This window comes from Urocitellus parryii, chromosome 15 (assembly GCF_045843805.1).
Source record: "Urocitellus parryii isolate mUroPar1 chromosome 15, mUroPar1.hap1, whole genome shotgun sequence".
Taxonomy (NCBI): Eukaryota; Metazoa; Chordata; class Mammalia; order Rodentia; family Sciuridae; genus Urocitellus; species Urocitellus parryii.
In genome coordinates this window covers 52,879,074-52,894,952 of record NC_135545.1, presented here as the reverse complement: position 1 = coordinate 52,894,952, position 15,879 = coordinate 52,879,074, and the positions used below count along the sequence as shown (strand labels likewise).

At 47.1% G+C, this 15,879-nt stretch overlaps 1 protein-coding gene across 1 annotated transcript in view; it reads left to right on the top strand.

The window, feature by feature from the left end:
* Cdyl2 (chromodomain Y like 2) overlaps positions 1 to 15,879 on the top strand; it is a 168,115-nt gene that overhangs the window by 136,692 nt on the left and 15,544 nt on the right. The window contains exon 3 of the mRNA XM_026393010.2: positions 1,072 to 1,289. Coding sequence (XP_026248795.2) covers positions 1,072 to 1,289 — 218 coding nt within the window. The remainder of the gene's footprint in view (positions 1 to 1,071; positions 1,290 to 15,879) is intronic.

Sequence of the window (15,879 nt, the reverse complement as noted above, 5' to 3'; positions counted from 1 at the left end):
GGACATCTTCATCTGGTTTTGGTAGTGGAGTAGTGGCAGCCCTGGGGATGAGTTGGGAAGTGTTCCTTGGATTCTGTGTTCTGGAATGGACCGTGGAGGATTGGTATGATTTCCTCCATAAATGTTTGAAGGACTCACTTGGGCTAGTGCACTCTCCTTTAGAAGATGACTGATGGCTTCAGTGTATTTAATAAAGTCCTGTTGAAACCATGTGCTTCCCCTCGTGTGTATGTTGGGAGTCTGTCTCTTTCGAGGAGTTGGTGCATCTCATCTAACCCGTGGAATGCATGGGTGGAAGTTCACGGTATTTCTCATGGTATCCTCTTAATTCCTTGGGATCAACAGTCACCTCTCTCTCTCCTTCTTCCCCTTGATTGGGAAGTGTTTTAAAAATACTCTTTGAGCCTCTTCCCATGTGGGCTTCAGGTGGAGGTTTGGGGTGGGCCTGGATTGCTCTCCCGGGATGCCCCAGAGCTCCTTGCAGCTCCTAGATAGCCTAGGGACTGTCACATCCATGTCCTGCCCTTTGCTGTTTGCTTTCAGACTTTCATCCAGGGCATTCTGGCTGTTTGTGAAGTGCACAGCCGCTGTGTTGATTCAGAAGGAGGGGGCAGACGCGAGGACCCTGCCTGCCTGGCCCTCCCCCTCCCCAGCTCAGGGCAGCCCCCGGGAAGCGCTGGGGCCTCAAGACCCCATTCCTGGCTCTCTATCGAAGGGCATAATGCTCAGGACAGAGCTCAGGTTGGACCAAGGCCGGCAGCTTGTGTTGTTCCTGTTCTCACCTTTGTCAGAGGTGTCCATCCTTGGACAGGGCTGCCTCCCCAGTGGCCAGTGGGTTCCCTGTTGCTCACTGGCCAGCGTGCTAAAGAGGGGCTCAGGACCACGCAGCTGGATCCTGCTCTGAATTTGGAGAGACAGCATTTAGCCCCAGTCTCTACCCCCAGAACAGAGCGTGCATAAGTGTCCCAGGTGCGGCTGGCCTCTCCACGGAAAACCCAGGTGCTCTCTGCTCGCGCTCCTGGGGGATCGTGGTCGACGTCAGTTTCTCACTTTGTGCTTCTGATTTGAAAGGTTCTGCACTGACCAACGGGGGGCTGAGCCTGCACAGCCCCATGAAGAGGAAGCTGGAGACAGAAAAGGATTACGTCTTTGACAAGAGGCTCAGGTACAGCGTCCGGCAGAACGAGAGCAACTGTCGGTTTCGAGACATCGTGGTGCGGAAGGAGGAGGGCTTCACACACATCCTGCTGTCCAGCCAGACCTCAGACAACAACGCGCTGACCCCGGAGGTAAGGGCCGTGGCTGGAGGGGTGGGCAGGCTGGGGACGTCATTCCAGACCTCCTTTCCCATCCTCGCAGTGCCCTGTGGGAACAGGGTGGGGTGGTGGGCTCTGGGGGACATGGCTGAGGGGTGGCCACTCACCAAGCTGGCATTGCTTGGTGGATTCAGTACCCTCAGGGAGCCCTGGAAGTGGAATGGGGTGTGGTGCTATGTCCCCTACCCTGTGGTCACATGTCTTATCCTTATGATTCACAGAGACTGTGGTTCTTTTGTGGAACTGTGGGCCTGAGAGTCTGGGGTGATTGACAGACTGTGAGAGAGGAGCCAGCTGACGCTGTGGGCTGTGGGCAACCCTTGGTAAAGGCTGGCTTCCCTTCTACGAGGCCTGGAGTTTGGGGGTCTCTCCTCCTCCACCTTTAGCAGAAGCATCCCCGGGTCCTCTCCCCTGTAGACCCTCTGTGTGGGATCACAGGAGTCCAGAGGGCGGGCTTTACCCATTGGGGCTTTGCATTGTCCATACCCTCAAAACCCTGTTATTTTAAGCTCATCATGAAGCATCCGCATGAGACCAATTCTTGGATTTTTTACTACTTTCTAAAAGCATACTTTAAAAGACACAGCGTTTTCCTTCTAGTAATCGATAGAGCAGACACATGCCAGTTCCTTCCCTCTTCGGTGCAGCTTCATGTTTTCCACTCACTCGTCCCTGAAATCGAAGACCACCTGTGCCTGACTGATCTGAGGTGCACGGGTCCTCACCCGCCGAGCCATGGGTGTGGTTGATCAGGAATTCCATTCCTCGTCAGAACTGGGAAGGGGCAGGAGCTGTTGATCCCATAATTTCCGTGCTCTCACCCACAGTGGATGGCCTCTGGGTGAGCTGGCCAACTGGGTAGAGTTGCCAAAGGAGGTTCTGGAGTCTGATAGGCCTGGGTTTGAATCTGTACTCCACCAGCTTGCCACTGTGTTACCTTGGGAAGTTGTTCTGCCTCTCTGAACCTCCTCATTCATGGAAGTCCCACAGGACCTTCCTTGTGAGCTTAGAGATGACGTGTGCAAAGAGGCTCCTGGTACATGGGGGTTTCCAGCAAATGCTCCAGTTCTGGTTAAGATAAAACAGAGGCCACTGACTGGTCATCAGCAGGATCCACTTGCTCATTAGTAGAGAACCTGGAAGGAGGCCACTGTCACCGTCACAGTTGAAATTCTTTTCCTGGCTGTACATCTGATATCAGGTGAAATTCATGCATTACTGGACGTGTTAACAAGATTTTGAGGCAACCCGTCTTTGAAATCTGGTTAGAATCTTCTGTGACCACACAACCTTGCATTCCGTGTGTGTGCAGAACCAGTGCCACGTGGACCACGCCACCCTCTGCTGCAGTGGGAGAAGTAGCTGGGCTCACTGGCACCACAGCCGAGCGGCCGCTGAGGGCCTTGGTGGTCGAGCACAGGGAAGTGAGTCCTGGGGAAACAGCTTCCCAGAGCAGGGTGAGCCAGCCAGCGCTGTCTTTTCAGAGCAGTCCTTCAAAGGAATTCACACTTTATGACCTTGGGGTTGTAGGGTGGAGCCTGGTCAGTTCTTAAGAAGCCATGAGAGCTTTTTCCCATTGTCCCAGGGTGAAGTCCTGGCTTCTTTCTTCAGCAACCACACCTTTCTTGACCATATTTTAACTACTTCCTTCCTGGTTGAACTACAGCTCAAATTTTTCTGCTGTCCTTTGCATTCCTAATTCTCACTGCATAAGTATGTTATGGTTCAAATATGAGCTATCCCCCAAAAGCACCTGTCGATACAGGAACATTCAGAGGAGAAATGATTGGGCTGAGAGCTGTCACCTGATCAGTCCATCCCAGCTGAATGGACTGCAGGAGGTGGTAAGTGCAGGCAGGTGGACGTGGCTGGAGGACATGGGGCACTGGGGGGTGCCCTGGAAGGTGTTTTCCCTGTGGCCCCCTCCACCCCACCATGAACCGAGCAGCTTCCCTTTATTGGGCCCTTCCCCCAAGATGTGCTGCCTCACCTGGGGCCAAGAACAAATGAACTTTCCCTCCTCTGAGATATTCCTGTCAGGTATTTGGTCACTGTGATAGAAAAGCTGACCAAAATCATCTGACTAAAAGCAGCCGACAATACCCATGCCACAGTCTGAATGTTGTGCTGCTGTGAAATCTTCTCCACCAGACTGATTCATCACCATATTTAAACTCAGCCTCCACACAAAGTCTCAGGGCATGGACAAAATATAGACAAGCACCTTACTGGAACTAACATGGGTGGCCTCTTAGCAATTTCCAGTGGAGTCCTGATTTCCATCTGAAACCTCATCAGCATGATCTTTTTTGTCCATATTCCTGTGAGCATTCTGGTCTCCATTGCCTGATAAGCTCTGCTGACAACATTCTTAGCTTTTGTCTAGCCTGCTTCCCCAAACATTTCCAAGCTTATCTCCTAAACCAACTCCAAAGGCTTCTGAACCACATGGTCAGGTATACTAACAACAGTGACCCCACTGCTTGGTACCAATTTTCTATGTCAGCTTTCTGTCACTGTGACAGAATACCTGAGAAAAACAGCTTAAAAGAAGGAAGATTTTTTTAGTGCTGAGTAATATTCCATTGTATATAAATGCCACATGGCATTTGCTGGCAAATGGATGGCATTAGAGCAGATTATGCTAAGTGAAGTTAGCCAATCCCTAAAAAACAAATGCCGAATGTCTTCTCTGATATAAGGGGGGTGACTCAAAATGGGATAGGGAGGAAGAGCATGAGAAGAAGACTACCACTAAATAGGGAAGAGAGGTGGGAGGGAAAAAGAGGGAGGGGGGGAGCTGAGCGGAAGATGGAAGGAGAACCTCATTGTTATACAGAAATCATGTATGATGTTGTGAGGAGAAAAAGAAAAAAAATGTGTCACATTAGATTGGATAGAGAGAAAGGATGGGAGAGGAGGGGAGGAGGAGGGAGGATAGGAAGGGCAGCAGAATAGAATAGACGTCATGATTGATGTATGTACAGTCCATGTATGTGTTATATGTCAAAATACATTCTGCTGTCCTGCACGACTAAAAACAACTAACTAACTAAATAAATAAATCACGTGAATAAAAAAAAGAAGGAAGATGTAACTTGGTTCTGTGTCAGAGGCTCTGGACTGTTTCTGGGTCTGTGGTGAGGCAGAGCATCGCGGCAGGAGGATGTGGTAGAGGAAAGATGTTTGTCTCCTGGCATCGAGAAACAGAGGTGGAGAGCAAGAAAAGGTCCAGAGACAAAATCTATCCTTCAGAGGCATGCCGGCAGGGACCCACCTCCTCCAACAAGGCCCCACCTCCTGAAGTTTGTACCACATCCCAGTGGTGACACCGCCAGGGACCAAGCCTGTAACACGTGAGCCTTTGAGGGAGATTTCAGATCCAAACCCTAACAGGGTAAAAACTGCACATTCTTTTAATTCAGTAAGCACTTGTTAGATCCCGTCATGTGAAGGGTTCTGAACTGAGGGCCATGAGGTATGTATAGACGAGTGAAGCACCTTTATAGCTTTTATGGGATTGTGTCGGATACCTACTGCTGTGTAACACCTTGCCCTAAACTCTCCACCTTAAAGAGTGCATTTATCATCTCCCATTTCTGTGGGTTGGGAATCTGGGTGTGGCTTAGCTGGGTGCCTTGGGCTCCCGGTCCCCCACAGGTGGTAGTAAAGGTGTTGGCTGGGGTCTAGTCTCATTGGAGATCACCAGTGTGTCTTTTTGACCAGCCTCGTCTTCACTGACCAGAGACATCTTCCCCTGCCTTGTAGGCCCCGGGTTGCTCATGGTAAGGAAGCCCACTTCCTCCAGAGCCAGTGCTCCAAAAGAGGCAGCAAGAGAAGGTGGCCCAGACAGAGCTGTGGTCTTTTGGTCACCTCACCTTCTCTTGAAAGTGACATCCCATTGCTTTGGAATATTCTGTTAGAAGCAGATGGTGAGGTCTGGTCCTCACTCGAGGGTAGGGGATTGCATGGGGCGTGAGACCAGGCCAGGGGCCCATGAGGCCCATCTCAGATGTGGACCATCACAGGGGTCTCGGTCACACAGAAAGCAGAGAGGGCGAGAATGTGCACATTCTGCAGGGGCTCCTGAGAGACTGGAGCTAGCTGGGGATTGGGGGAGGTCCCTCATGGCGGCTTGCTTTTGAGATGGTCCTGGGGTGACTAGATCCTCGGCAGAAGGAACCCTGGTTCTACCCTTGCACTCGGTGTCTGGTTCCAAACCCGTGGCTGATCTGAAGCTGGAGGTCATGCTGGGGAAGGGGGCTCTCTCTGCAGGCGGCACCTAAGAAGGGCAGAGCATGGACAGGACATGCAGAGGAGACGTTTAGGACTTCCAAGTACAAGGCCCTCCACGACCATCGTCCCAGTCACACAGCGGAGGCTCTGAGGGGACTGTGACCTTGGAGGAGCACGCTCCACAGGAGCAGCACATTGTGCATCAGGAAGCAAAGGAGTGGAGGAATTCTAGAACACTTCACTTTAAACACAGCAGTTACTCTATAAAATTTGGAGTCCTTCAAGAAAGTGGAACATCGGCCATGGGTCCACGTTGAGTTCTCAGCACAAGAAGAGCAAAGGGAAGGTGCGCTAATGAGGCGCAACTGCTGGTCTCTTACTCCGTCGTGTCAGTAAAACACACACCACTTTCAGTTAATTCATAAGGACGCAGCTGTTTTGCCTTGTTTTTACAGACTGACTGGTAAGCGTGGCCTTAGCAGAGGCCCCTCTGAGTCACCATGGAATTGCAGTCTGTAGCTTTGCAGCAGGGTTTTCCTGCATTGGCCTCTGAGAAACACTGAGTTCATATGTAGGTGAGAGCGTGCCTATTTCTGGAGGCAGATGGATTAAAGGAACTGCAAGATAGTGGCCTGCTCACTTTTTTGATGTTCAAAATGAACATCTGTGGCTTACACCCTATTAGCAAGGAATGTGCTCCTCCTGTCCTTCCAGCAGCGCTGGGGCCTGGAGAGTCTTGATTCAGATCGCTACCTGGCCCTATCTTTCCCATTAAAATACATCCATTTAAGGGTGTGGGTCTGAATTTGGATTATAGTTCTGCTTTTAGTGCTGGTGTGCCTTGGACAACTTTCTTCGCCTCTCTGAATCTTCATTGCCTCACCTGCGAGATTGAGATGCTGTTTTCTACCTTGCAGAATTTGTTTGTGATACGGTATTAGGTGGCAATTTCCTGATGCAGTTGCTGGAATTCTAGGTGCTTAATAAGTGGGGTTCTTTTAAAAGTATAATTTAGAAAAACAGAGCTCTCAGAGGATCACCCCAAGACCCTCCAGTCACGCCTGTTGAATGATTACTAATGACCCCAGGAAAGCCTGTCCCATGCTGCTTTCCCTGAGACGGGAAGCTCATGCAGGTGAGCTCCGGGGCTTGATTCCTGTTGCCACTTAGAGTTTCTCCTTCCCTAACTTCCCGAACTCCTTCCTCAGCTGAGTGCCTGAGATTTCTTCAGTTTATCCCCCTTCACTGTAATTCCATTCTCTAACAATTCTGTACACACGTAGTGACGTCTAGATGGGATCACCCCCTCCACACCACTCTTAAGCATCACCCTTGGCACCCCTCCCTGTTTCTCACACAGTAGCATTGCCCGCCACCCTCGAGTTAGTCCGTATCCGTGTTGTGATTGTCACTGGGATGGTGGAAGATGGGGGGGTGGGCTGCAGGGCTGTCAGTGCTGGGTTGCTGTCAAGCCCCTGGTGAGGCAGCCTCGACTGTGGTGAGGAGCACGCGGCAGAAGAAGCCCGTTGGCCTCATGGCACTCAGGAAGCAAAAAGAGAAAAGAAGGGGCCAGGGTCACACTGTCCCCTCCCCGCCCAGGGACACAGCCTCCTTCCACTAGGCCCCACCTCCCAAGGATTCCGCCACCTCCCGGTAGCCCTCCCGGTAGCCCTCCCGGTAGCCCTCCCGGTAGCCGGGGAGCCAGCCTGTAACTCTGGAGCCTCAGCGTGGCTTTGTGTGGGTTCCCCCGTGGGCTTCTTTTCTCCGGTTTCTTGGTTGTTCTGCACGTCAGCGTTTCTTTTTTTTTTTTTTTCATGTTTTCTTGTTTTTATTTTATTTTATTTTTTACTCCGTATACAGATTGCTGAATCACATCAGTTACCCTTCCATTGATTGACATATTGCCTTTCTAGTGTCTGATGTATTCTGCTGTCTGTCCTATTCTCTACTATCCCCCCTCCCCTCCCCTCCCCTCCCCTTTTCTCTCTCTACCCCTTCTACTGTAAATCATTTCTTCCATTTGTATTATCTTGTCTTACACCTCCTTTCCTCTTATATGTCATTTTGTATAACCCTGAGGATCGCCTTCCATTTCCATGCGATTTCCCTTCTCACTTCCTTTCCCTCCCACCTCTCACCCCTGTTAATGTGAATCTTCTTCTCAAGCTCTTCGTCCCTACCCTGTCCTTGTTTCCTCTCCTTATATCAAAGGAGTCATTTGGTATTTGTTTTTTAAAGATTGACTAGCTTCACTTAGCATAATCTGCTCTAATGCCATCCATTTCCCTCCAAATTCTATGATTTTTTCATTTTTTAATGCAGAGTAATACTCCATTGTGTATAAATGCCACATTTTTTTTTATCCATTCGTCTATTGAAGGGCATCTAGGTTGATTCCACAGTCTTGCTATTGTGAATTGTGCTGCTATGAACATCGATGTAGCAGTGTCCCTGTAGCATGCTCTTTTTAGGTCTTTAGGGAATAGGCCGAGAAGGGGAATAGCTGGGTCAAATGGTGGTTCCATTCCCAGCTTTCCAAGAAATCTCCATACTGCTTTCCAAATTGGCTGCACCAATTTGCAGTCCCACCAGCAATGAACAAGAGTGCCCTTTTCCCCACATCCTCTCCAGCACTTATTGTTGTTTGACTTCCTAATGGCTGCCAGACTTACTGGAGTGAGATGGTATCTTAGGGTGGTTTTGATTTGCATTTCTCTGACTGCTAGCGATGGTGAGCATTTTTTCATGTACTTATTGATTGATTGTATGTCCTCCTCTGAGAAGTGTCTGTTCAGGTCCTTTGCCCATTTATTGATTGGGTTATTTGTTATCTTATTGTCTAATTTTTTGAGTTCTTTATATATTCTGGTTATTAGGGCTCTATCTGAAGTGTGTGGAGTAAAGATTTGTTCCCAGGATGTAGGCTCCCTGTTTATCTCTCTTATTGTTTCTTTTGCTGAGAAAAAACTTTTTAGTTTGAGTAAGTCCCATTTGTTGATTCTAGTTGTTAACTCTTGCGCTATGGGTGTCCTATTGAGGAATTTGGAGCCTGATCCCACAGTATGTAGATCATAACCAACTTTTTCTTCTATCAGATGCCGTGTCTCTGATTTAATATCAAGCTCCTTGATCCATTTTGAGTTAACTTTTGTGCATGGCGAGAGATAGGGATTCAGATTCATTTTGATGCAAATGGATTTCCAGTTTTCCCAGCACCATTTGTTGAAGATGTTATCCTTCCTCCATTGCATGCTTTTAGCCCCTTTATCAAATATAAGATAGTTGTAGTTTTGTGGATTGGTTACTGTGTCCTCTATTCTGTACCATTGGTCCACCCGCCTGTTTTGGTACCAGTACCATGCTGTTTTTGTTACTATTGCTCTGTAGTATAGTTTGAAGTCTGGTATCGCTATACCGCCTGATTCACACTTCCTGCTTAGTATTGTTTTTGCTATTCTGGGTCTTTTATTATTCCATATGAATTTCATGATTCTTTTATCTATTTCTACAAGAAATGCTGTTGGGATTTTGATTGGCATTGCATTGAACTTATAGAGAACTTTTGGTAATATCGCCATTTTGATGATGTTAGTTCTGCCTATCCATGAGCAGGGTATATTTTTCCATCTTCTAAGATCTTCTTCTATATCTTTCTTTAGGGTTCTGTAATTTTCATTGTATAAATCTTTCACCTCTTTTGTTAGGTTGATTCCCAAGTATTTTATTTTTGGGGGGGATATTGTGAATGGAGTAGTTGTCCTCATTTCCATTTCAGAGGGTTTGTCGCTGATATACAGGAATGCCTTTGATGTATGCGTGTTGATCTTATATCCTGCCACTTTGCTGAATTCATTTATTAACTCTAATAGCTTCTTTGTGGACCCTTTTGGGTCTGTTAGGTATAGAATCATATCACCTGCAAATAGTGATAATTTAAGTTCTTCTTTTCCTATTTTTATGCCTTTAATTTCTTTCGTCTGTCTAATTGCTCTGGCCAGTGTTTCGAGGACTATGTTGAACAGAAGTGGTGAGAGAGGGCATCCCTGTCTTGTACCAGATCTTAGAGGGAATGCCTTCAATTTTTCTCCATTCAGAATGATGCTGGCCTGTGGCTTATCATAGATTGCTTTTACAATGTTGAGGTATGATCCAGTTATCCCTAATTTTTCTAGAGTTTTGAACATAAAGGGATGCTGTACTTTGTCGAATGGTTTTTCTGCATCTATCGAGATGATCATATGGTTCTTATTTTTAAGTCTATTGATGTGGTGAATAACATTTATTGATTTCCATATATTGAACCAGCCTTGCATCCCAGGGATGAATCCTACTTGATCATGGTGTATATTTTTTTTGATATGTATTTGAATCCGATTCGCCAGAATTTTATTGAGGATTTTTGCGTCAAGGTTCATTAGAGATATTGGTCTGTAGTTTTCTTTCTTTGAAGTGTCTTTGTCTGGTTTCGGAATCAGGGTGATGTTGGTCTCATAGAATGAATTTGGAAGTTCTCCCTCTTTTTCTATTTCCTGAAATAGCTTGAAAAGTATTGGTGTTAGTTCCTCTTTAAAGGTTTTGTAAAACTCTGCTGTATACCCATCCAGTCCTGGGCTTTTCTTAGTTGGTAATCTTTTGATGGTTTCTTCTATTTCTTCTATTGTTATTGGTCTGTTTAGGTTGTCTATATCCTCCTGACTCAATCTGGGCAGATCATAAGACTTAAGGAATTTATCTATGCCTTCACTATCTTCTATTTTATTGGAGTATAAGGATTCAAAATAATTTCTGATTATCTTCTGTATTTCTGAAGTGTCTGTTGTGATATTGCCTTTTTCATCCCGTATGCTAGTAATTTGGGTTCTCTCTCTTCTTCTCTTCGTTAGCATGGCTAAGGGTCTGTCAATTTTATTTATTTTTTTCAAAGAACCAACTTTTAGTTTTGTCAATTTTTGAATTGTTTCTTTTGTTTCAATTTCATTAATTTCAGCTCTGATTTTAATTATTTCTTGTCTTCTACTTCTTTTGCTGTTGTTTTGCTCTTCTTTTTCTAGGATTTTGAGATGAAGTATGAGATCATTTATTTGTTGGTTTTTTCTTTTTTTTGAGGAATGAACTCCAAGCAATGAATTTTCCTCTTAGAACTGCTTTCAATGTGTCCCATAGATTCCGATATGTTGTGTCTGTGTTTTCATTTAACTCTAGGAAGTTTTTAATTTCCTCCTTGATGTCTTCTAAAACCCATTGATCATTCAGCAACCTATTGTTCATTCTCCAAGTGATGCTTGATTTTTCCTTCCTTCTTTTATCATTGATTTTCAGTTTCATTCCATTATGATCAGATAAGATGCATGGTATTATCTCTACCCCTTTATATTGTCTAAGAGTTGCCCTGTGACATAATATATGGTCTATTTTTGAGAAGGTTCCATGTGCTGCTGAGAAAAAAGTGTAACTACTTGATGTTGGGTGGTATAGTCTATATATGTCAATTAAGTCTAGGTTGTTAATTGTGTTGTTGAGTTCTATAGTTTCCTTATTTAACTTTTGTTTGGTAGATCTGTCGAGTGGTGAGAGAGGTGTGTTGAAGTCTCCCATGATTATTGTATGGTGGTCTATTAGACTCTTGAACTTGAGAAGAGTTTGCTTGATGAACACAGCTGCACCATTATTTGGGGCATATATATTTATGATTGTTATGTCTTGTTGGTGTATGGTTCCCTTGAGCAGTATGAAGTGTCCTTCTTTATCCCTTTTGATTAACTTTGGCTTGAAATCTATTTTATTAGATATGAGTATTGCCACTCCTGCTTGTTTCTGCAGTCCATATGAGTGGTATGATTTTTCCCAACCTTTCACCTTCAGTCTATGAATATCTTTTCCTATCAGATGCGTCTCCTGTAGGCAGCATATTGTTGGGTCTTGTTTTGTGATCCATTCTACTAGCCTGTGTCTCTTAATTGGTGAGTTTAAGCCATTAACATTTAGGGTTATTATTGAGATATGGTTTGTTCTTCTAGCCATATTTGTTTACTAATGTTACTAAACCTGATTTGTTATCCTCTTTGACTACTTTCCCCCCTTTACTGTCCTACCTCCCATAGTTGGTTTTCAATGTTATTTTCCATTTCCTCTTCCTGTAATGTTTTGCCAAGGATTTTTTGAAGAGATGGTTTTCTAGCTGCGAATTCTTTTAACTTTTGTTTATCGTGGAAGGTTTTAATTTCATCTTCTATCCTGAAGCTTAATTTCGCCGGATACACGATTCTTGGTTGGAACCCATTTTCTTTCAGTGTTTGAAATATGTTATTCCAGGATCTTCTAGCTTTCAGAGTCTGTGTTGAGAGATCAGCTGTTATCCGGATTGGTTTACCCCTAAATGTAATCTGCTTTCTTTCTCTTGCAGCTTTTAAAATTCTCTCCTTATTCTGTATGTTGGACATCTTCATTATAATGTGTCTAGGTGTGGATCTCTTATGATTTTGCACATTCGGCGTCCTGTAGGCTTCTAGGATTTGGGATTCTGTCTCATTCTCCAAGTCTGGGAAGTTTTCTCGTATTATTTCACTGAATAGACTGTTTATTCCTTTGGTATGGAGCTCTGTGCCTTCCTGTATGTATCCCAATGACTCTTAAATTTGGTCTTTTGATATTGTCCCATAATTCTTGGATGTTCTGCTCATGGTTTCTTAGCAGACTTGCTGAGCTGTCTATGTTCTTTTCCAGTTGAAATACTTTGTCGTCATTGTCTGATGTTCTCTCTTCTAAGTGATCTACTCTGCTGGTAGTATTCTCAATTGAGTTTTTGAGTTGGTTTATTGTTTCCTGCATTTCTAGGATTTCTATTTGTTTGTTTTTTATTACCTCTCTCTCCCTGTAAAATTGATCTTTTACTTCCTGGATTTGTTTGTCAATGTGATCTTTCATTGTCTGATTTTGCTGTCTCATGTCTTCCTTGAGACTCCAGATCATCTGAAGCATGTATATCCTGACCTCTCTATCTGACATTCCATCTGTTGCACCTATTACCTCTTCTAAAGTTGAGTTGACCTGCATTGCCTGTGATCCTTTCTTTCCTTGTCTTTTCATACTGCTGGCGTTTCTTTCTGCTTGGTGAAACTGTTGTGTTTTGAGATTTTCTCTCTATTTATTTATATTGCTCTTGTATAGTTGAGAAATCACCCTTGCAGGGCAGGTAGTGGCTGAGATCCTCCTCCAATTGGTGTGATCCGTCTACCACGCTGGCAGGCCCTAGGTCTGCTCTGCTGGTCGGTCAAAGGTCCGCCTACCCAGCAGGCACGAGGGGCACCTCTGTCACTCGGCAGGTTGCTGGGCCTAACCTCCCGATGGGTCGCAGGTTCGCTTAGCTTGCAGGCACTGGGGGGGGGGGTGGTTCCGCCCCTCAGCAGGCCGCTCGGCCCATCTGCCCGCGGTCACAGTCCCGCCTACCTTGCAGACACTGGGGGAGGGGACGGGCCTGCCCCTCAGCAAGCCACCGGCCCTGTCCTACTTGTGGGTCCTGTCCGCGTTCCCTGCAGGCGCGTGTAGCTGTTCTGTCACTCGGCAGGTTGCTGGACCTGACCGCCCGTGGGTTGCAGGTTTGCCTGGCTTGCAGGCACTGGGGAGGAGAGCTATTAGAAGGGGAGGGAAGAAGTCACTAGAGAGAATGAGTGTAGGCAGGTAGAGTTCAAGGAAGGGGGAATAGGAAAATTGAAAAGAAGTGAGAAGACAAAAGAAAAAAAAAGTGAAAAGAAAGAAAGAAGAAACGAAAAAATAGAAATTTAAAACAAAAAAAAAAGAAAAAATTTTATAATGATAGTAAAAAATGGAAATTAAAGTTTAAAAAATAATAGTAATACTAATAAAATAAAAAGAATTTAAAAAAAATTGAAACCATTAATAAGAAAGTTAAAGAACAACAACTACATCAACAACAAAAAGTGAAAATAAAATTAAAAAATACTAATAATAGTCATTAAAAAATAATAATAATAATAATAAATGCAGTCATATAGCTCGATTAACTTCTCTTCCAGTTGGTGGAGCTATGCCCACTGGGCCAGGCTTCTCTTCTTGATAGGTGGGAACCAATCACTGTGCCTCAGCTCTTCTTCCCAGACTGTGTGGGTCTCTAATCCTGAGTGCCTAGGGCCTTCTCTTGTGGTTCCTCAAGCCAGGCCCCGCTCACCTGTGACACTCACCACAATACTGACTACACGCCAGGTCTGCTGCTCCTGGGAGCCCTGTTTTCATGGGTGCCTGGGCACACCCTTTCTGTTTGCCTCCCTCAGACCCTAAGTTTGTAGGGCTTGGGGCTGAGGGCCCCCAGCGAATTTGTTTGCCCTCAGGTAGCAGCAACTCCCCTGATAGCTGGTGCAAGGGACCTGTTGTCAGCACTGGTGATAGCAATAGCTGGGAGTCCTGCGCCGCTAGTCCTGCGTCACTCCTGATTCCCTGGGTCTGGCTGTGGTGCTCAGTTGGCTTTTACCTCTTTGAGTTCAGGTGGGCTGACTAGTTATTTCAGTGGGATCATTAGTGCTGAGTCACATGAAGCAGGCGAACCGGAGCTAGAATGCAGCCAATTCGGGCTCGGTGTGTTCTGAGAAGGCTAGACTGTTCGCCCGGGGTCCACTTCAGCTCAACCGTGCCTAGTGGTCCTGAGCGAACAGTATTTTGACAGTTTACTTCTCCCTATGCCCGTGCAGCTGAAGGGGTTAGAGACTTGATCTCTCCGCGTCCGCCGCCATGTTGGATCATTTAGATTTTAAATTGTCACTCATCTTATCAGCTGTTCCATTTTACTCGGTTAAGAGTCTGTTCTAAGGTGCTCCGCGGAAAGCGGTGGCGGCAGCGGCGGTGGCTGCAGCGGCGGCGGCGGTGGCCAAGCTGTGGCCTTCGGGACCCCCGTGGAGGGGGTGCGGGCCGGGTACTGGGCGCGCGAGAGAGCGGGTGGGGTGGGGGAAAGAGATTGAGATCTAGATTTAGGGAGTGAGCGTGGGAGGAGAGATGGCGGGGGAGAAGGGAAGCGGAGAGGCGGAGAGGGGAGTGAGAAGGGGCCCAGGGAGCCGGGCAGCTCGGGGGCTGCAGCCTTACTGCTCGCGCTGAAGTCGTGGCGGATTCACTCCATCTAGGCCCTTTTCTTGACACGGTGCTGAATCCTTGTCGACAGACCTCCTTTAATGATCTTTATTTCTTCTTTTAAGAAGCAGCAACATACGCTGCGGTGGCGGTGGCGCGGAGCACAGAGCGGCTCACTCACTCCCCGCCGCCATCTTCTTCCCCTCTATGCCACTTAGTTTGCGTCACCCTTTCCTTCTCTAAGACGAGGGTAATCCAAAAGGCCGCCTCTCAGGGTTTTGTGAGAGTGATTTAAAACAATGTCTGTGAAGGTACTTTCTCTGCCACACGCAAGGCGCTTTTATCTCCGGGTTCTTCCAAGTCTTGGCGACTGTGAGATTTGGGGCAAGAAAAAAAAGGAGGCAACAGACAACTCTGGTTACGGCCGGGGTGGGGGGAAGAAAAAGCCTAGCGCGCGGAAAACTGCAAATATCCACGCAAGCACAAGCGCACAGGCCACGCCGCGCTTTTCCCCTAGAGGCCAGGGCAGACGTCAGCGTTTCTTTCTGCACCTAGTTTTCCTCTTGAAGGACATCTCTGACAGTTTGGGGGGTGTGGGGTGTGTGACTCAGAGGCTAATCCTCACCCCTGCCCTTGAGCGGCGCTGGCGCTGGGTGGAGAGCCTGACGACGTTCTTTCTCTGCACCTTCAAAAGGACGTGGTGTGACCTCCCTGGACTTCGGCCTCCTGTCAGACGTTGGCCCTGGGGAGGGAAGCTTTCTGCCTGGATGCATGAGAGCTTCGCTTTGTCTTCGGTGTCACGAAGACCCACTCTCCCTTCATCGTTCTTCCTTCTGCTTCACTGTCTGCAGTTCCTGGATTTCAGGAACTCGGGTTACATGGCGTGGAGTCAAGGTCTCAGAGGGACCTGGGCTGCTCATCAGCTGCGCTGAGATGGAGGGAGCAGGATTACCTGGACTTCCTGGAGGGCCCAGTTATCCAGGGAGGAGAGGAGCCGCTCTCCGAGAGGTGCCAGGAGGGAGCGTGAGCAGGACCGTGCTGCCGGGGCTGGCTCTGGGGAAGAGGCAGGGCCTGAGCCAGTGCGGCCACCTCTGGTTGCTGGAGAAGGCAGGGAAGTGGACGCTCGCGCCAGCCTCTGGGCGGAGTGCAGCGGTGCCCGGGTTGGCTCCCGCTTTTCCTCTTAAGGTCCTGCCTCTGCCCTGTCCTCTGTGACCTCCTGAGAGAACCCTGCAGCCTGGTCTCCAGTCTCCTG